This window comes from Helianthus annuus, chromosome 2 (genome assembly GCF_002127325.2).
Source record: "Helianthus annuus cultivar XRQ/B chromosome 2, HanXRQr2.0-SUNRISE, whole genome shotgun sequence".
NCBI lineage: Eukaryota > Viridiplantae > Streptophyta > Magnoliopsida > Asterales > Asteraceae > Helianthus > Helianthus annuus.
Window position 1 is genome coordinate 169,077,614 of NC_035434.2, and position 25,804 is coordinate 169,103,417.

General features: G+C 33.3%; 1 protein-coding gene across 1 annotated transcript; it reads left to right on the forward strand.

Moving 5' to 3' along the window:
- The first annotated feature begins 264 nt into the window (after nt 1-264).
- Nucleotides 265-9,612, forward strand: LOC110900400. Its single transcript, XM_035982965.1, has 21 exons — nt 265-508; nt 620-719; nt 825-952; nt 1,049-1,133; nt 1,245-1,377; nt 1,465-1,673; nt 1,788-1,908; nt 1,994-2,185; nt 2,286-2,354; nt 2,428-2,566; nt 3,435-3,524; nt 3,661-3,753; nt 3,850-4,053; nt 4,169-4,242; nt 4,820-4,964; nt 5,045-5,483; nt 5,600-5,656; nt 5,708-6,540; nt 6,645-7,862; nt 7,950-8,810; nt 8,897-9,612. Exons 1-21 carry the CDS (start codon nt 265-267, stop codon nt 9,610-9,612), a joined length of 6,150 nt encoding a protein of 2,049 aa, XP_035838858.1.
- The last annotated feature ends 16,192 nt before the right edge of the window (nt 9,613-25,804 follow it).

The following is a 25,804-nucleotide window of genomic DNA, read 5'->3' on the forward strand; positions in this document are numbered from 1 at the left end:
ATAATTCACATCTTCCAATCAAACAAAAACACAAAAACATATTTTAGCAAGCTTCATAAAAGTGACAATTTCTACATTTCATTCAAAGTCCATTCGCAAACCACATACTCTTCGTGGTTCGACCCCTCACTACCACTAGCTATTTGTTAAGGGTATTTAGGGCTTATAAATATTATCTTTGACCGGAGCGCGACACTCCGATCACATATCCTTTTCATGTTATTCTTTATGTATACATAGGGTAGCAAAATTCAAGCTTCTTGCATGCACAAGCTATTTTCAAAATTTGAGAGGCATCTTAATGTTGATGAATGCCTTATCATTAAACGGCCATCTCTTGCTGCTAACACAGCATCTTTCAAGATTGTTCCTAACAACCAGAAGCTAACTTTTTATTATTATACCTTTGTCGAAAAGTGCAATGTATGGAACGGTCCGCAATACGTTTTCAATTTTGTTGAGTTTAATGATGTTCTTTCAAAGAAAATAAAAGAGGGTACGACAGTAGGTATGTTGTTTTTTTTATATTTCCAATCTTTATATACATTAATATTTGTTTACTTTATATATAGATTTTTTTTTGTATATGATGTTATCTCATTATTTGATTTTTTTGTAGATTTCATTGGCTATGTTGGTGTTTGTTATAACATTGAGGATACTAACAAGAAGGATGGTAGCAAAGGGAAACGTCTTAATCTTAAGCTTCAAGATCTTGAGTAATATACGAAACAACTATGACTTTTATTTGTTTATTTTCCATTTTATGCATTTAAATATTCAAAATGTTTTTAAACTTAGTATCTTCTTATATTATATTGTAGAGATGTTCAGATTGATTTAACTCTTTGGGACGATCACGCTAAGGACATGTATTCTTACATGATTAGCGAAAAGCGTGAAGCACATGTTGTCGTTGTTGTCCATTTCGGTGCAGTTAAATCATACAAAGGTATTTAATTCATATTGCATATTTATTAACAATTCATTTAAATAGAATTGTTACCTCTTTTTTTGTATTTCTTATATTATCTTTATCTAACAATAGGCAAATGGGGATTATCCAATAACTTTGATGGTTCAAGAGTTTTCATTAACGACAACTTTGATGACATGCTATTGTTCAAGCAAAAGTAAGTTTTCTTATTTTAACAATATTTTAAAAATTTTATCAATTTTTTCGTATGTTTTATGTATTAATATTTTTTTATTGAACATTTTTATTTATTCAAAATTTATTATAGGTTTCTTGCTAAACTTTCTGCTTCAAGTGAGTCAAGTAGCCATGCTGGGTCATATATGATGTGTTCTGTCGAAGATGAATTTTTAAAGAATGATGTTTTTTCACCACTTGCTTACCTTCCATCAATCTTAGAGGTTTTCCTAAACATTTATTCTTTTATATTTTATATTTTAAAAAAAATTGAACCTGCATTTTTTAACTACCTTTGTAATAATAAACAGCCAAAGAAAGTTGTTGTTGTTGGAACTATTGTGGCAATCGTTTCTGATAAGATGTGGTATTATGATGGTTGTAACTATTGCAAGTCAAAAGTTGAGAAAAAGTTTGAAACCTATGATAAAGATGATGGAACAAGTGATGTTAGAGATACGCAGTTGTATCAATGTTCTAACAAGGATTGTAATGGAAAAGAGGTTTTCCCGATGTCCAGGTATACCGTTTGTTAGTAATACTTTATCTTATTTTTCGTTCCACAACAACGACGTAGTTCAGCTATATGATCTATTATCATGTATTTGTTCATTATTTAAAAATCGTTTATAAGGTTTAAAATACCGGTTCGCGTTCAAGATTCAACTGGAACTGTGACGCTTACATTATTTGACCATGAGGCGATGAAGTTTGTTCGGAAAACTGCAAAGGAGCTTATTCAAATTCAGGACGAGGTTATGTTTAGTTATACTTTACATTTATTTAAATCTCATGTTTTTATATTTATTGTAATGACACATTATATTTTTTTTAATATAGTTATTGCAAACTAATGATTTCCCAAGAGAATATCCCGTTGAATTTGAAGAGTTGCTTAATCAAAAGTGTGCTTTTGTGATTAAAGTAACTGACTTTAATATTGCAAATGGTGTCGAGAATTATGGAATATCAGTTGTTACAACTGATGATGACATCTTGGATAAGCTCAACAAAAAATTTAAAATAGATCAAGTAAGTGATTTTTGTAATCTATATATATATATATTACCACTTTCGATAACCTTTTAATCTAAGTTGAAGTATTTGTTGTTTGCTTTTCATGTTTTTACAGATGGATGCTTATGAAACTTTTGGTATGAGTCAGTCTGAGTTGCAAACTTCTGGTGCTGAAGGTTTGAAGGTATATATTAAAAAATTAAGTTATATATAACTTTAATACTTGCCTTAATTATAATTTGTTTATTTTTTGTAAGGATGCCGATTCTTACACTGGGGATAACACCACACCTATTTCAAAGGATTATGCGGTTGACTTGAAACAATCATCCTCTGACATGAAGCGTAACCTTGATGATGTTTATTTGAATGAAGTTGGATTGGCGTCCTCAGCAAGTAAGCCTCGCATGTGTGTTGAGAAGGAAGCTTAAAGGAGATATAGGAGAGGTTGATTTGAATAATAAGAACTATTTTTTTGGTATTTCAATATTTGAATGTTGGTTTATTCGTAACATTTTTTCATGTTTCAAAACAATTTAACTTTTTCCTATATATTGTTACCTTTTAAGTTATCCTACAATATTTTTGGTTGAGAGTTATGTTTGGTTTTATTGTTTATTGTATGATGGTATGCTGTATGATTATTTTATGATACTACGTTGATTACTGATTTTATATTTGTAATCTAATAATATGCCATAATGTAAATATTGGTAAAATGTAAAAATTTTACGGTATTAGTTCTCATCTATCTATAGATCTATAGATATATATCGATTTACTATTTACTAATAATTTTAGTATTAACAATTCACTTACAACTCCAAAAATAATTTTAAGAAATATGCTAATCATGTCAATTTATATTATTCAGTTACGTTTATAAACATCTTCTTTTTAAAGTTTCTAACTTTAGCAAATCTATTTTTATAAAATGACACAGTTTCTTAAAATATCGAAACTTATAAATATAGATTTGTTTTATATTTATGATCATTAATTTTGTTAAAATTCATTTTGGTAATGTATAATTTGAATTCCATAAATAACTTTTAGCTTAGGTCTATAAATTCATATACTTTTCATACTTTTCAAACATCATCATGGTTTTCTGAGTTTGCATTCTTAGCTTCCTTATGCTTTTGAATAACTTTTTTCATTATTATTTACATTTCCAGTAGTTTTTGTATGTAGTTTGTTATAAATCTTTTAATTCTTGCGTTTGGTTTTCATTCTAAAGGTATTATTGTTTTTTTTTTTGTAGTTCTTTCTATTGTTTTAAAAATGCATAATAGGTTTGAACAACTTAAGTCGTATTATTCAGAACGTCCACATATTGACCTTGAAAATAAATGTAAGTTTTTTGTTCCTGTTTATGGTCAAAAGTTATAATATTCTTCAATTTATTTTTTTCAAAAGTTTCTATGTTCTAAATTATTCATTTCGTTTATTTTTTTTTTTATTTTGGTGTATTGTTTTTCTCATTATAGCTGAGCAAGCTAAATGTAGGCGTTCGTTAAGAAAGCTATATATTGATAATAAGAGATCAAATGCAGCTGCTTTTCCGGAATATGTTGTCAGAGGTAATATTTATATAACTTATATTTTTTTATTATTGTTAATGTTTGATTTTACATATGTCATATATTTAAATTCTTAATTTTTTTTATTACTTTTAGCTTTAGAGGCTAAACACAGGCGCAAGTTAAGAAAATTATACCTTGATCGTAAGAGATCAAATGTTACAAAAAAATTAATTTCTAGAGGTGGTACTTCAACATCGTCATCATCAACACCAATCCGGTTAAATAACAAAGAGAATTTTACTCCCAATATTTCAAACACCACCTTTCCTACCGAATCTTCAACTGGTATTGGGACAAGTAAGTTTACATTTATGTTTCGTAATGTTATGTATATTAATCATTACTAATTTTGTTCCTCAACTTCACTTCGATTATATTACATTTTTTATAATTACTGTTTATATTTTATTAGGTAATCATTTAAATTCGTCCTTTAATGTAAGATCATCCGTTATTACACAATCAACTTTGAAGAAGAAAGGAAATGTACTACACGATCAGTTTTCAACACCCATCCGTACACCACTTGCAAACCTATCAAACACAATACCAGGTTTGTAAAACAAAATCAAATAATCATTACTTGCTGAAGTTTCATATTTTTAATTATTTTTACTACATATAATGTTTGAACAAATTATATGCAAAATACTTATTTGTAATTAATTCCCTAATGTAGCATATTCATCTGGAGCTTTTTCAAATCATAATAGAAAGAAAAATGTTATTCATGACTCTTCTACCTCAACACGACGAATTACGAGGTCAAACAAAGAAAACATAACACCAACTTCGTGTGTTACAAACATACGTTCTCAAGTTCAAATTGAACCGCAGTTTTCTAATGCTATGTCTTCTTTGAATCGTATATCCTCTGGTAAATTTCATATTTATATTATTACATACATTTTTAATTATTTAATTCAAAAAGTGTACGAAAAAATTATTTTGTTTTTTCAGACAATATTGCAAGCTCATCAACGTTACCATTGAATGATTGCTTTTCTCTTCATCCTAGAATATCCAATAAACGTAACACAACATTTTTGTCATCTGAATTAAGCTCGATAAAAAGATGTCTTCTGGAAAGCGTAGACTTATTCATAAACCAATTGAAATACAACCCATACCAATGGCTGTTCTTGACTCTGATGATGAAAATCATGTTAACGAGGTTGTGTTAGACGCCACAAAAGGCGTTTCTAAAGGTAACTGATTAATGTTATTCATTGTTGTTTCATATTATTTTTTTTCGTACTGTATTATTTAATTTATGTTAAATCTTCAGATTACGTTGACCATGGTGACCAAACTCTTACGTGTGGTTTATGCTTTGCAAACTTATGGCCAACCGAAGGTGGAAAGGGTCGCATTACACTTCAAAAGCAAACATATAGCTTATGTTGTGGATATGGTAAAGTTGATTTGCCTGAATATAAAGATTCTGATCCATCTTATCAGATGCTTTTTCGCGGTTTAGATCAGGAAAGCAAATATTTCTTAAAGAACATAAGACGTTACAATTCTATGTTTTCCTTTACTTCGATGGGAGGAAAAGTTGATACTAAAATAAACAAAGGTAATGCTCCATTTGTTTATAGAATCAGTGGTCAGAATGCACATAGTATGGGCATTCTTCTTCCTAAGCATGGAGCACAGCCAAAATTTTCACAGCTTTATATCTATGATACTGAGAATGAGCTTTCTAATAGGGAGTTGTTATTTAGGTATTTGTTTCCTTTTTTTACTTATCATTATCTTAATGTTAACTTACAAATTATACTTATATGTTTTCCATTTCATCGTTTGAAACTATTATTTAATACTGTTTATTTTCTTACAGTGATTCTTCAAGCAAAGCTTCGATAAGGGCAAAGGAACTTGATGTGAAGTTTATAAAGTATATTACGAACATGTTAGATTCTACGAATATGTTGGTTAAAACTTACAGGATGGTACGAGACCATCTCCATGACAATCCTAACGTTACTCTTAAACTTCGTATAATCTCACAGAGGGATAGAGACGGTAGGACTTACAATTTACCTACGTGTTCTGAAGTTGCTGCTTTGATAGTTGATGAACCTGATCTCCAGATTGAAAGCCGTGATATTATTGTTGAAATGCGTTCTGGAGATCTTAAGCGTATTAGCGAGTTACATCCTTCTTATCTTGCTCTACAGTATCCAATTCTTTTTCCGTATGGAGACGATGGATATAGGATTAACATTCCTCATAGAGAATTTGGTCCTAATACAAAGAAGACAAGACCAACTTGTACTATGAGGGAGTTCTTTGCTTTTAGAATTCAGGATAGGCATAACAAGTTTTCTCTAATTCTTAATGCAAGAAGGTTGTTTCAGCAGTTTTTAGTCGATGCCTACACAATGATTGAGAGTGAGAGGCTAAACTACATACGTTTTCAGCAAATCAAACTGCGATCTGATTCGCTTAACAGTCTTAAAAATGTTCAAGACGTTGGTCAGAGTGATTTGAGTCATACGGGACAACCTGTTATATTACCTTCATCTTTTACGGGTGGTTCTCGATACATGATGCAAAATTACTTAGATGTTATGGCGTTATGTCAGAAGTATGGGTATCCTGATTTCTTTATCACAATCACATGTAATCCGAAATGGCCTGAGATTGTAAGATTTCTTGGTGACTCTTCAATTAAGCCTGAAGACAGACCTGACATACTTTGTCGATTGTTTAAGATGAAACTTGATGAATTGATAAAAGATATGAAGCAAAAAAATTTTTTTGGCGATATTAATGCAGGTATGTCAATACATTAGCTACTTTCAATTTATACAATTATTTGGTCTTTCCATACATTATATTTAACTTTTATACTTATCTTTAAAATGTTTTTTGTTTTGTAGTTGTTTATACCGTTGAGTTTCAAAAACGTGGTTTGCCACATGCGCATATTTGCTTATTTATGAAAGCTGATCATAAGCTTCCTACGGTTGAACACATCGATCCCTTTATATCAGCTGAAATTCCTGATAAGAATGAGGATCCTGAATTGTATTCTCTTGTGAGTGACTTTATGATTCATGGTCCTTGTGGATATGCGAACATGAAATGTCCATGCATGGTTGGCAACCGTTGTTCAAAGAATTTTCCGAAGAGGTTTTTGGATTCCACTTCCATTGATTCTGATGGTTTTCCAGTTTATAGGAGAAGAGATTCTGGTCACACAGTTGTCAAGAAGGGCGTTCCTTTAGACAATAGGAGTGTAGTTCCATACAACAAAAACCTACTCAAAAGATATCAGGCACACATTAACGTGGAATGGTGCAATCAGGCTGGCTCAATAAAGTATTTGTTTAAATACATTAATAAAGGACCTGATCGAGCCACTGTTGCTGTTTTTGATTCAGACAGAGGCCCCGATGAGGAAATTCCAAAAGATGAAATTAAAGAGTACTACGAAGCTAGATATGTTTCCGCATGTGAAGCCAGCTGGAGAATATTTGGCAATGATGTTCATTATCGGTATCCATCTGTTATGAGGTTACCATTTCATCTTCCAGGACAACAAAATGTTGTATTTAGTTGTGACGATGATATTGAGGATGTCCTAAATAAACCTCAAGTAAATTCCTCTATTTTCTTGGAATGGATGAAGATGAACAATTCTAAGCCTGAAGCAAGACAACTTACTTATGTTGACTTTCCCACAAAATATGTGTGGAAGTTAAAAGATCGTTGCTGGCAGCAACGCCAAAATTATGTTGTTATTGGAAGAATTTATTCTGCGTCTCCATCTCTTGGTGAGGCTTATTACCTAAGAATTCTTCTTACTAAGGTTAAAGGCCCACGATCATTTGAAGAAATAAGAACATATGATGGTGTTGTTTATCCTACATTTCGGGATGCGTGTTATGCACGTGGCCTGTTAGATGATGACAATGAATATATCGAGTGTATTAAAGAATCCAGTTTCACAGGAAACGGTCATTATCTTTGTTCTTTGTTTGCAACACTTCTATTGTCTAATACGCTATCTAGACCTGAAGTTGTTTGGGAGAAAACGTGGGAGCTATTGTCCGAGGACATTTTATACAATATGCGGAAAGATTCTGGCATGAGCGGTATCTTTTTTATCCTTTTGTTATATTTTGTGATGTTAAATTTTCAAGTATTTTCGTTATATTTAATAATTTTTCTTATCATTGTAGATTTCGTTGTTTCTGAGGAACGTTTAAAGAATATTACGTTGTCGAAAATCGAAAAATTCCTTCTTCGTAATGGATCCAGCTTGCACAGGTTTTCACCAATGCCTTATCCTGATGATGACTATCTGATGTCCGAGAGCAACCGTTTGATAAACGAGGAGCTTTCTTTTGACATGGATGAAGTTACGGCTGAGTTCAATAATCTTCACAGCTGTCTAAACGGCGATCAAAGAGCCGTGTATAATGAAATTATGGATGCTGTTCGGATTGGTAAGGGTGGTGTGTTTTTTGTGTACGGTTATGGTGGTGGGGGCAAGACTTTTCTGTGGAAAACTTTAGGTGCTTCTATTAGATGCAATGGACAGATTGTTATTAATGTTGCTTCAAGTGGTATTGCATCTTTGTTGTTATCACGCGGTCGTACTGCTCACTCGCGATTTCATATTCCAATTAATCTCAATGAAGATTCGGTATGCCATATAAAGCCTAATACTGAAATCGCGAATCTTTTATATGAAGCAAAGTTGATTATTTGGGACGAGGCACCGATGATACATAAACATGCTTTCGAGGCTCTTGATCGTACAATGAAGGATGTTTTGAGTGTTTTTGATTCACAAAATTCAGAACTTCCATTTGGTGGGAAAACTATTGTATTTGGTGGTGACTTTAGACAAATCCTACCAGTTGTACAAAATGGAAGCAGGCAAGATATCGTAAACGCCTCATTATGTTCATCCCACATCTGGTCCAGTTGCAAGGTGTTGAAATTGACAATCAACATGCGTTTGTCGGTTGGATCAAGTAGCTCAAACGTTATGGAGATAAACGAATTTGGTAAATGGCTTCTTGACATCGGCGAAGGTAATGTTGGTGATTCTATCGACGGTGATGGAAATATTGAAATACCTGCTCATCTCTTATAACTGATGAGAACGATCCAATTCAAGGTTTGATTGACTTTGTATATCCTTCAGTTCTTCATCGTTATAAAGACCGTGACTACTTTTCTGAGAGAGCTATACTCGCTCCTAAGAATGAAGTTGTTCATGAGATAAATGACCGTTTGCTTGATTTGTTTCCCGGTGAAGAAGTAGAGTATCTTAGCTCTGATAGTTTATGTCCGACTGAGGAAATCAACGATCCGTTACATCAAGATTTGTATAATCCAGATGTGTTAAATAGTGTAAAAGTATCAGGGTTACCAAATCATAGATTGGTATTAAAATTGGGCGTTCCGGTTATGCTTTTGAGGAATATTGATCAGCAAAACGGTTTGTGCAATGGTACGCGTCTTCAAATCACACGTCTTGGTAAACGTGTTATTGAAGCAGAGATATTATCAGGAAGTAATGTTGGATCAAGAACTTACATCCCAAGAATCAGCATGATACCATCTGACAAGAAAATACCCTTCAAATTTCAAAGAAGGCAATTTCCAATAACCGTATGTTTTGCGATGACTATTAACAAAAGTCAAGGACAATCTCTATCTAGAGTTGGTATATACCTCAGAGACCCCGTGTTCTCACATGGTCAGCTTTATGTTGCGTTGTCCAGGGTAAAGACTAAGGATGGCGTTAAGGTTTTAATATTCGACAAAGATGGGAGGCCAACAAATAAAACTGCAAACGTTGTTTACAAAGAAATATTTGGGAAATTGTAGTTTAAAATTTGTATTATGACGTGTAATCGGGCAAGATGTTCTGTTTTTTTGTATGGTTTTATTGTATGTTGGGTGTTTTCAATTCCATGTCCTTATGTTACTTATTTAAAGACTATGTAATTTGTTTTAATTTTTTGTATGGTATTTCATTGTTATATCAATAGAAGATGTTATTACTATGTATTAAATATAACATATAAACGAAAACTACAACATGTAGATATTTATAGACATTCGTACATAATAAAAGTCCAACGTACATGATTATCTTAACTATTAAACATATTAACCTACTAGAAAACCACTTATAACACTACATAACTTACATAACTTTTTAAACCTTTCCCAAAATTACTATATATTATGTTTCTACCCTGTTTCATAATTTCAAACATCACCTTTAGCGGATAACCCCGGAAAAGAAGAAAACACAAATATCTTCAAAGTACTGGAACTTGCAATGATCACCTTCTTGTATGTTGTTATCTTTTAGCCATTTCGCCCAGCCTTTCACCACATACTTTATACTGTTTTTATTTGTTTCTGCCCTAACATCATGTTTGGTCTCCACATTTTGCCTGTTTGCTATTCTAACTTTCAAGGATTCGTCAGTTCCTGTTATCCTTGCTACTTCCATTGGTATCCGCTATAAGTTACAAGACATAATAATAATTTCCATTATGATGGTCTTTAAAAAAATAGAAAAGTTAACCAAAATATGTAAACATATTTGATGCTAATTAACATAGTTGTGTTGTTGGAACTTACAAATCGTTTCGTGTATGGCACAATAAATGTCAGCGGACCAATATCATCATCATCAAAATCCTCCGAGTCGTCCGAAGAATCTTCAGAATCCGATAGGACGATAACATCGTTTTCAACTCAAGCCATTCTATGAGAGATATAAAACTTTAATCCGTTTAAAATAGAATATCACAGTATAACAAATAATGCAGCATACATTTAGTACTTTTAATCAGTGACATGCATACGTTAAGTACGTAAATGTGTTTTGATGATTCATGTATATTGTATTACACTTACTTTAGTTTCAGTTGTTTCATTTATATTATATCCTGTAGTAATCATTTTTAATCAATCTAAATTACACAAATTTGTAAAATAATACATTGAAAAACAAAATTATCTTAAACGTCTTTGTTGTTACATCTTTTATTATCCAAAATTACAAATAAACAATGACTCATATTTGAATATGCAGAAATACACCTATTGTAATTCATGATAAAAAATAAAAATACATTAATTTAATAAAATCTAATGTCATAAGCCGATGAAGAGAAAATAATCTAAATCCTAATTTAGTTATGCAACAACCAAATACATTTAATCATCCAAATCAAACTATAAACCAATAAAATTCAATTTTTAAAAATATTTCGAACAGAAAATTTAAACCATATATCATTATATAACCAAAAAAGTAAACTTCCGATCAAATCCAATACATATAATCCCTTTTAAATCGACATCACAAACTAATATTGATTTTTCTTAACAAATACTGACACTCCGAATACTTATCTACTTACTCATTAATCGCTAAAAAAACATCATATGTGTTATTTGGAAGAAATAAGGCAACTTCGTGTAGAGATTAACAACATAACAGTCGGATTATAAGATGACGGAGATGAAATCGGAAATTTACCTTTACTAATTTCTTGAAACTTCTTTTGGGTTATTCTTGAGCAATGTGAAGATCAATGAAGGATATGATGCAGTAGTTTTGTAGGTAAGTGTAATGATGAATATCTTATAGATATTATAAATGAGATAACTTTATGTATTATTAAATTCGGTTATTTTGCATTTCACATTTTTCTTTTTTAAAATGAATTTACGATTACTTTTGCATTGGATCTTAGCATCTATTATCAATTTTCCATTTATGATTATTTAATATAAACTAAATTAACTTAATAATCACATATATTTGGTGATATACTATTTTACTAATATATAACTTGAAAATAATAGAAAATTTCTATATATATAATGTGACAACCCGACTTCCAAGGTTAGTGTCGTTTCGTTTCGTGTTCTTAACTTCTCATTATCCCTCTCCAACGCTTCCTTCTGTGTTAAACTTGTTAAATGTTTTATATCATGTTAAACGTGAACGTAATTGTGTTTGATCGAGTGGTTGATGATTGCGTACTCTAAGTGGTTAAGACTCAGGCCGTGCACGCACACAAACTCCCTTAAGTTGCACCCTCACCTCACCTTTTAACGACTCGGCCCACATTCATGTCGATCCGACCCACAATGCTAGGTTGGGCCGCTACACAAAACATTTGTGCCATAGTTGCAATGGCCCGCATTTTCCCCTTATGTTTTGTAATTGAGTTAGGACGGCCCAAGCCACACACCCTTTAATATACGGATTACATGTGGTTGTTACCCCCATAATTCCCTCATACGCACATAAGATCACGCAAGGTCGCATACCCTAAGAGTTGGACGGCAGCCCCCTCTTCTCTCCTTCTTTAGCGAGTCGGTTTCGGATTGTTTTGAGCATCTGAACACGTAACATAATCTACCGAGCAAATCAAAGGTGAGTTCATCTTTCTTGAGCATGCGTCCCGGTGGTTGGGACAGTCAGTGGGTATTCCTGGGAGGGACATGTCTTTTGGGTTAAAACGGGAATGTTGGATAATATACTCTTCCTATCACCTTTAAAGTCCCTCCGTGTTGTTTGGTTACCGGGAAGGTAACATGGTATTAGTTAGTAGCGCTACTTAGGTTTGGCAACCTCACCCCGTATCTGGGAGAACGGGTGTTGAACTAATGACCTAGTCATGACCAATGCTTTGATAGGAGCATTGGAGAAAGGGCAAAATAATCAGAAGCCGTCTTGTATTGGGGTATTATCAGCATTGTTTTCATCATTACTTCTGGAATTAACTTCAATGGATTAACTACATATTTGGTAAACAACGTTTTCGTAAAACTATGAACTCACCAGCGTTGTCTGATACACTTGTTGCATGCTCGCAGGTCGTTAGGTATCTTGGACTTGGGGAACTTGCTGTCTGGAGTAGCTGGAGTGGTCATGGGTCGACAGGAAGGATTTATGCGATTGATTTCATGAAACTATACTTTGGTTTTGAAACAGTTTAACTTGGTTTATTATTTGCTTCCGCTGAACTTATGGATTTCCGTTTAAAACTTGTTGAAGATGTTTTTTTTATTAATAATGGGGATTTTATTTATAACTTGTATGGGTTCAATGTAATTGGTGGCTCGTTATTGGTATGTCACACGCCTAACAGGGACACTCCCTATGTGGTAATTTGGGGGTGTGACAGTTTGGTATCAGAGCCATTGGTTATAGTGAACTTGGTTTTAAAACGTTTTCATAAAACCAGACTATAACCGAACAGTACCGAAATCGACCATGACACTCAGCTCCAGACTGCAAGGTTCGTTTCTCATTTACGATTGCATAGTATATCTAGGGTACACTTATGTATAACATTACACGTGAATGCACACTTGGCACAACAGTATGAGCCCTTACATTACCAACCCCTGTTATGTGAACTGCTAGTGTGACACTTTCCTTTGATTATTGTGATTCTTGATCCTGTAAAACCTTTTGTTGCTATTTGAATGTGGGGAACCTTTTAGCGCAAGTTAAGAGGCACTGAGATAAGCATGCAAATCGCCTTATTATTATGGGTGCACACATAATAATAACGCGAGGTGCATGCAAATCCCAGTGAGGCTTAACGAACGTGGGAAGGGTTCTGCCCTATTGTGTGTAAACTTGGTAGTTTGTAGATTTCAATGTGATACTCGACTTTTACCTCATTTCGACCCTTAAGATAGTTCTCTTCTCTTATTTAGAACCATGAGTGGACGTGGAGGAGGCCGAGGTGGTGGACGTGGTCACATTGCTATGACCCAGGCCGAATTAACCGACTTGATCAACACTCGTGTAGCTGAAGCCCTAGCGGCTTACCAGGCTGGTACGATATGTGCCAATTACTTTCTATCCTTGTGTCGTATACTCGAATCTTACCTGTGCGTCTTACTTCCTTCGTTTTAGGTCAACCTGCGAATCAAAACCATCCACCTGCTTGTACGTACAAGATGTTCATGGACTGTAAGCCACAGACCTTCAGTGGGACTGAAGGGGCTGTGGGACTCTTGCGTTGGTTCGAGAAGGCTGAATCAGTATTTGCTATGTGCAACTGTCCCGTGGGGGACCGTGTGAAGTATGCTACAGGCACTTTGGAGGATGGTGCCTTAACCTGGTGGAATGCCCAAGTGCAGATGTTGGGTATTGAGATGGCGAATGCCACTACCTGGGATGATTTCAAGGAGTTGATGCGAGAGGAGTATTGCCCTCGTGACGAGGTTCAGAAACTGGAGAACGAGTTCTACAATCTGAAAATGGAGGGATCTGAGATCGAAGCATACACTAGGAGGTCTAATGATTTAGCAACTTTGTGCCCTAACATGTCTCGACCCCCATCCCGGCGGATTGAGTTGTATCTCAAGGGCTTAGCACCAGCTGTTAAGGGGTACGTTACTGCTGCAAACCTAGACAATCTGCCCCGTATCGTCCGTCTAGCACATAAGATTACTGACCAAGAGGTCGAACGTGGCAACTTGCCGCCACGTGTTTCTGCTACTACCTCGACTGCTACAGCTACCACACCTGCTAGTGATCATAAGCGAAAATGGAACGATACTGACAAAACAACCAGTGCCAGCCAATCTCAGAAAAGGGCAGACAACAGCACCCACCGTAGTTTCAGTCAGACATCCTCTGTGAACCAGAATCAGAGCAACAATTCAAATCAGGGTTCTTACGCGGGGAAATTACCAACGTGTGATAAGTGTATGTTTCACCATCGCGGACCGTGCACCCGAGTATGTCATAGGTGCAACAAGGTGGGCCATATGGCCAAAGATTGTAGGGTCTGGCTCCCAAAGCCGCCGCAGCAGCAGCCACAGCAACAGGAGAGGCAGCAGCCCCAACAGAATCGGGGAAACCAAAAGGGGTGCTTTCAGTGTGGTGATGAGGGTCATTTTAAGAGGGATTGCCCTCAGCTTAATCAGAATGCTGGCAACAACAACAATACTGGGAGCGGTAACAATGGGAACAATGGTGGGAACGGAGCACGTGGAGGAGTATTTACTATTGGCGCTGGGGGAGACTCGCAGTGATGGCAATGCTGAGACTAGTACGTCTTCCTTGAATGATCTTTTTCTGCTTCTGTTTTGTTCGGCTCTTGTTTTGATTGGAGTGATGTGCCTTAGGGTTCAGTCGTCAGTTAGGACTGACTCCCACCTTTATTGTAAATAAGCATGTAGTAGAATTAACTGATAGTAAGTCGATAGAAGCTCCTCATGTTCTTTTTGGTTGTAAACTTGATCTCGTGGGTCAAGTGTTCGACATTGACCTACTTCCTTATATTCTTGTAAGTGTTGACGTAGTCGTTGAGCGAAGATTCTCTGTAAAGAGAAAATCCTGCGTATCCCTCTCCCTAGTGGGGAATCCTTATCAGTTCAAGATCATAGTAGTGGTGCCATTGTTGGCATCATCTCAGCCAGGAACGCCCAAAAGTGTCTACGAAAGGGCTGCCCTGCTATTCTAGCTCCCGTCACCGATTCGCAACCTGGAGAAAGGAAGATCGAGGATCTTTCAGCTGTTCGAGAATTTTCTGACGTGCCTTCTGAAGAGTTATCTGGTTTACTCCCATATCGTTAGGTGGGATTTCAGAATTGACCTTATGCAAATCCTGATTTCCTTCTGGAATACAGCAATCCCTTGGGTTCGCTGGATACTAGCACAGGTTCATCATGGGATTTTCAAAGACTGCGTGACTACAACCTCCTTAGCACAGCTGGGAGCTGTGAATTCTTGGGAAACAAAGTCTCGGAACGATTTCCTTCTGTTACCCCTGAATTTGAAGACCCGATTGTTCAAATGGTGGGACCAACTTTCGATATCCTTGGCGAATTTCGGGACGAAATTCCTTTCAAGTTGGGGATAATGTGGCACCCAACTGACCTCGCAACCCTGTTTTACAATTTGGTTAACGTGGTGTCTGTGCGATTATCTGGATGCTTAGTGATTGCGCGTAATGTTTGATTATTATTTGTGATTATTAATTGTGCAGTATTACATATAGTTAATTAGAGTTTCTATCGCTTCACTCTTCTGTGCTTACTTGTCAAATTTCGGGACGAAATTTCTTTCAAGTTGGGGATGATGTGACAACCCGACTTCCAAGGTTAGTGTCGTTTCGTTTCGTGTTCTTAACTTCTCATTATCCCTCTCCAACGCTTCCTTCTGTGTTAAACTTGTTAAATGTTTTATATCATGTTAAACGTGAACGTAATTGTGTTTGATCGAGTGGTTGATGATTGCGTACTCTAAGTGGTTAAGACTCAGGCCGTGCACGCACACAAACTCCCTTAAGTTGCACCCTCACCTCACCTTTTAACGACTCGGCCCACATTCATGTCGATCCGACCCACAATGCTAGGTTGGGCCGCTACACAAAACATTTGTGCCATAGTTGCAATGGCCCGCATTTTCCCCTTATGTTTTGTAATTGAGTTAGGACGGCCCAAGCCACACACCCTTTAATATACGGATTACATGTGGTTGTTACCCCCATAATTCCCTCATACGCACATAAGATCACGCAAGGTCGCATACCCTAAGAGTTGGACGGCAGCCCCCTCTTCTCTCCTTCTTTAGCGAGTCGGTTTCGGATTGTTTTGAGCATCTGAACACGTAACATAATCTACCGAGCAAATCAAAGGTGAGTTCATCTTTCTTGAGCATGCGTCCCGGTGGTTGGGACAGTCAGTGGGTATTCCTGGGAGGGACATGTCTTTTGGGTTAAAACGGGAATGTTGGATAATATACTCTTCCTATCACCTTTAAAGTCCCTCCGTGTTGTTTGGTTACCGGGAAGGTAACATGGTATTAGTTAGTAGCGCTACTTAGGTTTGGCAACCTCACCCCGTATCTGGGAGAACGGGTGTTGAACTAATGACCTAGTCATGACCAATGCTTTGATAGGAGCATTGGAGAAAGGGCAAAATAATCAGAAGCCGTCTTGTATTGGGGTATTATCAGCATTGTTTTCATCATTACTTCTGGAATTAACTTCAATGGATTAACTACATATTTGGTAAACAACGTTTTCGTAAAACTATGAACTCACCAGCGTTGTCTGATACACTTGTTGCATGCTCGCAGGTCGTTAGGTATCTTGGACTTGGGGAACTTGCTGTCTGGAGTAGCTGGAGTGGTCATGGGTCGACAGGAAGGATTTATGCGATTGATTTCATGAAACTATACTTTGGTTTTGAAACAGTTTAACTTGGTTTATTATTTGCTTCCGCTGAACTTATGGATTTCCGTTTAAAACTTGTTGAAGATGTTTTTTTTATTAATAATGGGGATTTTATTTATAACTTGTATGGGTTCAATGTAATTGGTGGCTCGTTATTGGTATGTCACACGCCTAACAGGGACACTCCCTATGTGGTAATTTGGGGGTGTGACATATAAAATTATAATATCTGTTTATGTAGTTAACAATACGAAAATATATTCAAACTATCTAATTTTTAATTATATAAAGTATACAAATTTTACAATTTTTTTAGACACCCACTGCTAATTTATAATTATTTAAATTTTACTATTTTCGCTTATGTATATTAAAAGTGTATAATATCTGTTTATGTACTTAACACATTCTTTTAATCTTTGGTTTGTAATTGTAATACAACTTTATATCCAGCAATTTTACAAACGATTGCAATATATATTTCAACATATATATATATAGATAGAGATGCACAACCATTTGACAAAGAGACTATCTTTACATACATTTCCAAATAGAGTATCACATATAAACATCAGCAACTTATTATGTAAATGTATCTACTTAAACAATCATAATGACCAAACGTTTTAAGAAAATACCAACGTTACTTACATACTAAAATAAGATAGAAAGCCTGATCATATAACAGTAGTTCTATTTAAACTTAAAATACCAAGTAACAAAATAAAACATCATAACCACTGTTTACGTGTTCAAAACAAAGTTAACATAAAATAAGTAGCATAAAAGAGTCATGATTTGTCCGACATTAACACCTTCATCATTAGAGTATTTGTTAGTCTGCATTAACACTTTCCACATGTGTTAAGACCATCACATTTCCTGCACTTTGGAATGTGAAATGCAATTTGTCACCCAAACGAAGTCCATTATCCTTCATGAACTTCGGCCAACCTTCGATTGCAAACCTTACATCATCTCCATTCTTCTGTCGCCTAAGATTCATAGTGATTGTTTGTCCATTCAAGTTTATTACTTGTAACTCATGCACCTTATTTTTGAACCCGGCAAATCTTACAACATCTACAGGCATTCTCTGCATAAATAACATAAGTCAAAATTAAATTATGTTAATGCATGTTACATTATTTCCGTTTGCTATTGACTAAGTTAAAGATAACATACCATGCGGTTTCCTCCTTTTGTTGTGAAATCACATTTACCTGTTCCCTCAACAATGTTCAGCCTTCTAACAACTTTTCGTTCATCATCCGGTTTCTTCAAAGTCTTATCATTTCTCTTTCTTTTTTCGTTTACCTTATTTTACAACAAATACATTATATTCCGACTAACATCATAATTTATAATAAATACTGAAAAATCAATGTTGTTATCATATCATATACTTACCAACCGGTTTCGAGTTCTCTGTCCAACTGTTGAGACTTTTGGCATTTCAAGTTCTGTCCCACATATCAGCTCATTAATGTCGTCCGCATTACCATATTCCTCAACCTGTTTTCCTTTCTTCTTAACCTGTTAAGAGAAACACTAATTATAAATAACAATAAGGAATGAGTATTAAGTAAATATGTCTACATATATTAATGAAACTGATCATCTATTATTATGTTTGACATAATTACATCATCTTTTGTTGATTGCTTTATCTCTTCTCTCATTGAAGTAGAACTTTCTTCCTTCCACTTTTCTTTTCCAGCAATGTTTTTTGTATTCACATCCTCTTTGTTACTACCTTCATCATTCTGTGTATCATAATCATAAATAACAGTATTACAAAATCTGATTGTAATATATTTTATTCTACATAAACGTAAACTTATTACCTCAGAAAGCGTTTCATCCATGCAGTCATCATCATCACAAAATGTCTGTTATATAATAAGATACATAAATAATTCATATTTATTAGTAACCCGTTATAGTTTAGTTCAAAATACTTACAAACTGGACGTTTTTGTAGTATGTGTCTTTAGGTATTTCCAGCAATGAATCATCTTCACTTTCTTCTTTGTTTGACAAAACAACCTCAACTCCTCGACGATAAATTGTTAACTCAAATGTGTTCATGTCCGTCTTCATCAAAAGTAGTATATCATCATCTTGTATAAGAAGATCATCAAATAACTTTGGACAACCTTTTGTAAAAACATAGATATCATTGATTTTGTGCGTCTCAACTTTCCAAATCTGACCTGCTGCTGTTATGTTGTAAGAATCGTTGACTGGCGTATAAGAGTAATTTTTTGTGACATACGGTTCTGGAATCACCTGAAAAGTTAAGTAGTATTTTATTGTTAACTATATATGTATACCATTATTTTTTCAACTATAAAAAAAGTGATTCATACATATTACTAAACTTACTATTATCTTTAAAACGCCGTAACGGTTTACTGTTATGAAGGACTGACCACAAATGTTATCGACGAAACAATCCATTTGCATATTTTTGTCTTCGATTATCCTAAAGCGCAATAACGTTTGCTTTCTCAACTGAAGATCCCTTACCACTTCACTCCATCCGTCAGTGATAACCGATTCCCCGCTCACACTTCTTAAAGAAACTGGCCAAGTTTTTTGACTTTCATGATGTATCACTAATTTTCTTCGTTGCCAATAATCACCATACACAGTTTTAACAAAATCAGTTGGCAGGACCTGTGTATAAATTTATGTCAAAAAATCATATGTAACTAAATTTATATATACTTATTTATAACATTTGTTGCATACCACTTTTAACGACGAATCATCATCTAACACAGCTACACATGATAAACTCATTTTTATATACCTGTATCATAAGAATAACTGTTACAAACATTTACTATTGAACTTGAATAATACAATATACAATATACATATGAAAATAACAAATTAACTGTTATCGTATCAATGTATTGGATTACAACTAAAAAAAAAACATATATTTTGTTCTTCAATTTATAAGAAGATAACTCTTATTTTTAGTGATCATGATAAAGTATTCAATCATCCAAATAACAATATTATCTCAAAGAAACATATTTTTCTTCAAAAAAAGTTACACAAAATATATTAACTACATAACTTTATTAACCAAAACTGTATAATTTGAAATACATACAATACAATCTAATCTTTATTAGATACACATAACATTAACAACAATCAATTTTATAAAAACCTATATCATATATCAGTTATAAAAATTGAGTAGCCGCATACAAAGACATTATAATTCAAGAAAAAACAATTTTAAGCCTAATTTTTTTGTTATAACCTATTCAAACATCAAAATAAGAATGCTCATGAAGGATTTTTTCATTTTAAAATAAAGATCTACATAATATCAGCCAAATAATCTAATTAACCGAAATTTTAAACTTTGAAAGACATGCAATGCAATCTAATATTATTTGTATACACATAACCTACAGAACATTTATTTTCAGACAAAACCTAAGAACTGATTTCACGTGTAATTTTAAAATAATCGCCGGAAAAAAGTCTGTCAAATAACTGAAACTGAAATTTGGTGTTCAACTGATTGGATAATTACTTTGTAAATCAAAGCGAAGATTACCGGAAAGATGATCGGAAAATAGGTCGGAAAGTAACTTTACCAAATTTTCTTCTTCCACCGCCGTTTGCAACTTTCTTGATCCGTGTGACTTTTGATTGAAGATGGTAAGTCTATACAAGCAGTTGTCAGTTGATATATGATAATTGCATTACGTTTTTTACTTTTAATATTTAAACATTGATATTTTAATTTTCTATATATCGGTTGGTTATACTATATTACTTTAAGGTTTTCCTCAGTCATTTTTTAATAAAATATTATACATAAATAGATATTTACTATTTAGTAACCAGATTTTATAAATCTGTTAATTTTTTTATTAATACCAACATTATTAAAATAATTTAGATTTTTATTACCCATTTAAATTAATTTCGTCTATTTTTTTTGGGAAGATTAAGCTGAATAATAATTTACATAAATAGTTTCAACAACTTCTGAATCTATTGTATTTTTAATTATATTGTTGGAATTTTCTATTATAAATAGATACTCATTGTATTTTTCTTTCATTGTATGTGCTCTTGTGCTATTTGATTGTTAGTGATCTCTCTGAATTTTCGTATTTGCGTTAAAATGTATCGGCATGGTCCGTATTTTATCATAACTATATTTGATCCGCTTTCAATTCAACAGGTGCATAACTTTCATTATTTTTTGTTTTTAAACTAATCATTCGTATTGTTTTATCTTTTATTTGAAATAAAATTTCCGTTACTTCTTTTGGTTTTCAGGCAATACCTATAAGTATGAGTCGATTTATATGGATGAATAAGTTACAATCCTCAACAGTTACTCTTAAATTTGATGAAACGCATTCATGGAGTGTTGTTATCAAATTAATAGAAGATGTATTCTACTTTACCGATGGATGGTCTGAGGTTTTAAACTACTTTGGCCATGGATATTTCTTTATTATTTTTAACTATCTTGGTAATCATACTTTTAAGTTCAAGCTCTTCTGTCATGATCCAAATCAAGAGTGGGGGAAACCGTTTTGTAAAATTATTCAAAATCCTTTAAAAAGTCCAATGGTACGTAAATTTATTATATGTTATTATACTTTTTTTTCTCGACTTATAGAAAACATAATACTCATCAATTTGTAATAATTCAATTTACAGGTTCTACCAGATACTTTTCTTTCTAAACATTATGATTATCCTTTACCGGATGACAAGGTTATACTTAACGTATCGGAGAATCATAAATGGGAAGTCCGTATTAGAAAGATAGGTCTAAATTACTGTTTTACTGATGGTTGGTTTAAATTTATTGAAGATCTTAGGTTAAATCCTGGTGATATTTTGTGTTTTAAAATAAACGACGTGAAACATTTTAATATTACCATATTCAATAAACACGGTCGTCAAGTTTTGTTAAACAACACTCCTTTGATTGAGCCAGAATATGAACATATTAGCAATGTTGAAGGTTATCGACAAGTTAGTGACGATCATAACTATCCTTTTTTTGTCATCAAAGTAACTAATGAATTGGTATGATACGATGATTTTTTTCAGTTTCTTTTTTATTAATTTTTAGTGTTTTTCATTTAATAATATTTTCATATTTTAAATGTTTTTACAAAATGTAGATTCTTCCGAAATTGATTACTGACTTAAGTGGTTTAAATGAGTTGTCTGAAGTAAAGATCAAAGTTAATAAAGGAAATACTTGGGTTAAGAATCTTCATACACTCAATATTTATGGTCAAATAAGGTTTGTCAATCAATTTATTATCAAATATATAATGCATCTTTTACCCTATTTTTATTTGTATTACTTACAATTCTTTGCATATTTTATCAACCATAGGTACGGTGTTGTTGGATGGCCTGATATACTTGAAGCTGAACATATTTCCTTAGGTGACGATTGTTTTTTCAACTGGTCTAAAACGAATTCCAAGTTATTGGTTACGAAACTCCAGCAATCATAAGTGCTACAGTAATAGACTTTCATTGTTTATTTAAAAAACGAAAACACTTATATCTTACATTTACTTTTCAATCCCCGTTTATTTATGTTTGTGGTACAATGCTTTTGTTTTTTTAGTATTGTCAATTCATATTGCCATTATAATTTAATTAATACAGTCCCTTTCTCTTAACTAACATGAATCATTTATATCAAAAGTATACACATTGAATTTATTTATACACCTTATTCATCACACAAATTGTAGTTACTCAACATATATATATATATACTTTATTTGTTTTTAAAGATAGATTAACAACCCGTGAGTATTCACGGGTGATAACCTAGTATTACGTATAAACAAAATGTTATAGTTAACTTTTTAGAAAATAAAGAAATAGAATACATGTGGGAGAAATAAGAGAAGCGAGAAAAGGAATATCGGGATCTCAGTATTATTACACGTGGTGTAGTCAGTTACGTATTTATTAGATATAAATTATTACAAACGTGGATGAGCATAAACATGACTGTAAACAAATAGGACCAGATGTTGGTGTTGAGGATGTCAACATATTGTGGCAAGATAAGTATAGTAACTAGGTTCATGTTTTATTAAAAATATTAATAAAATAAATATAATAACGAGACTCTTGTTATTTGTGGGAAATTCGACTAGTACAATACCGGTTACAAAAATTAAATAAACGAATATAAAATACAATATAATTGTACCAATCTTGAATCAAGTCGATGTCTTTGGATACTTCAACCGCACCTTCCAGATCGAAACTCCACTGCAAGACAAGCAAAATTGTTGACGGTTTTGGTTGAGGCACGTGTTCAACACGCTTCCCTTAAAACAGATTCCGCGCCTCCTCTCAGACGGTTCTGTCTCCCAGGGTACAACAACCGGAACAGTATGTGTACTGCCGGAGATGGCACTCGCGCCCGAGATAGCATCGGGTATCATAGTATTCTAATTTACGTGGGAAAATAAAGATAAGTTGGTGATGGTGGAAAAATTAGAGAGTACTCCTCTCTAAATTCTATAAAACTTTCTGCATAATTTTCTCTAGTATATTTCTTTCATCTCATTTTTCTCTATTTTCTTTCTTGCATCCAACAAAGAGTCATAAGTTCCTTTTATACTCAAAACTAAAACTCTATATTTAATTTCTACTGTTTAAAGATATTTATAACAATAAAAACCTTCATTATGAGTCAAAAAGGATTAAATTCATGTTAATGTCATATTAAATAAAATAATAAGACATAATAAAACTTACATCATGACTCTTGAATAGAGATTAAATGTCATAAAACACCAATTTATGACAAAGATGAATTTATACTAGAGTCACAAAAGTTTTAGAAATATTCACTTCAATCACTCAACTTCGAGCATCGATATTCTATTCATCTTAGCTCCATTTTGGACATAGTTTGATTCATTATTATGATCCTCTCACCACATAGAACACAAACCCACTAATTATTATTTATACCACACATATATAAATATAATTATTGATGTCCAAAATATTTAGTGAAAAACTCATTTTCACTAAATTTCCAACAATCACCCACATGAATGGAGATCGATTAAAACACACAAAATTCCCCGATGAAACCTCGACAGTCGAGTATTGCAGGATAGGTAGGTTTTGCCTTTGAACCTTCCTTTGTGAAGCACACTTAGTCTACTAGGGTTTTGTAGACGTGCTGTCCTTGAACAACCCCCCATTTGTGTAAACGACAATATACATTCACACAATACTTTTCCTAGCCGGGCCATCCACTCATTATCGTGTCCTATTATGGTCCTGGAACACTAGCCTGGTTCTGCGAGAGCTCTAGGATTGCGCACCTAAAAAATGAGGTTTGAAATGTTGGTGATTTGAAATGATGTGTCATACTGATTAGGCAGTTTGTTAGATGGACTTGATCCAATGTTGTGATTGCTAGTAGCTTTACATGTAAGCACCCTCCATGATTAATAATGAGTTAATTGGTTGGTTGGAAATAATGTTTCTTATAGAAGAGTATGAATGAACAATGTTGCTACATTTATTGTGACAATGAGACGTCAATGACGACCATAATACTTTATTATCTAGTTTGTACTAAAACTTTAGGAAGAATCAAGTACTACAATAATCGATGCAACTTCGTTGCCTATAATGTTTAGTTGGATATGCTAGTTGGACCAACCAACATACAATAAATACAAATGGTGACGGTGCTTGAACGAAAAATCAGGAGGACGGACTCTCAAATCCAAATCAGATGGCCCGGACTCTTGAAAATCAAATATTTTAATTACAAAAAATGGAAGTTTTCGGTAAAATTATAATACGAAGCGAAAAATCAAGGAGGTCGGAGCACCCCCATGAAGCTTCGCCCTTTAATACACAATAAATGATTTCTTTTTAATTAGTAACAAGTTTAATTACGCATGAACTACTCAAAATCGGATTTTAAAACGATTGAACTAGCCAGATTAAGGATTCATGTAATAAACAGGCATGCACTTAATTAGTCTCGTAAACGTAAACAAGTATTACTCATATATCATCATACTCAGTAAATCTCACCAATAGTAAAGCTAAGATAGAGTCTGAGAAATCTATGATGTAGACAACCTTATCTCTACCCCGTATAATAGAGCAGCTGCTTCCAGTGAAACCCAGCTTCTTGATATATGTTTATATAATTATATAAAAACATAATTGTGATAAAACTATGTTTTACACATAATTATACATAAAAATATATTTATATATATAAAAAGAAAATAGGTATCCTCAAATATATACTTATCTTATATTAACTAAATAAATAATAAATTAATATTAAATCTTATCATACTCTAATAAAATATTATCCTCAAATCTAAATTGTTAATTTAATATATTTTTAAAACAAATACCTCTCTTTCCTACTTATCTTATATTAAATATATAAATAATAAATTAATATTAAATATTCTCCTAATTTATTAAAAATGTAACTTTTTTATTATTTGGTATACAAAATTATATTTATTCAACTCGTGTAAAACGCGGGGTTTTTAAAAATTCAACTTTTTTTTATTATTTACTATACAAAGTTACATTTATATAACCCGTGTAATACACGAAGTTTTTAAAGATATAATTTTTTATCATTTGCTATATAAAATTAGATTTATTCCGCACGTGTAATACACGGGGTTTTAAGGATATATTTTTTTTAATTATCTGGTAGATTTTTCAACCCGACTATACACGGGTTTTTTAAAGATACGACGTTTGTAGTATTTAATATACAAAATTACATTTAT

Bases quoted from the DNA above. Each gene is read 5' to 3' on its own strand.
- LOC110900400 (XM_035982965.1), top strand. From the start codon at position 265: ATGCACAAGCTATTTTCAAAATTTGAGAGGCATCTTAATGTTGATGAA. The intron at 3,525-3,660 runs GTAAGTTTTTTG...TTCTCATTATAG, and splicing joins TATTGACCTTGAAAATAAAT to CTGAGCAAGCTAAATGTAGG. The intron at 5,657-5,707 runs GTATATTACGAA...TAAAACTTACAG, and splicing joins CTTGATGTGAAGTTTATAAA to GATGGTACGAGACCATCTCC.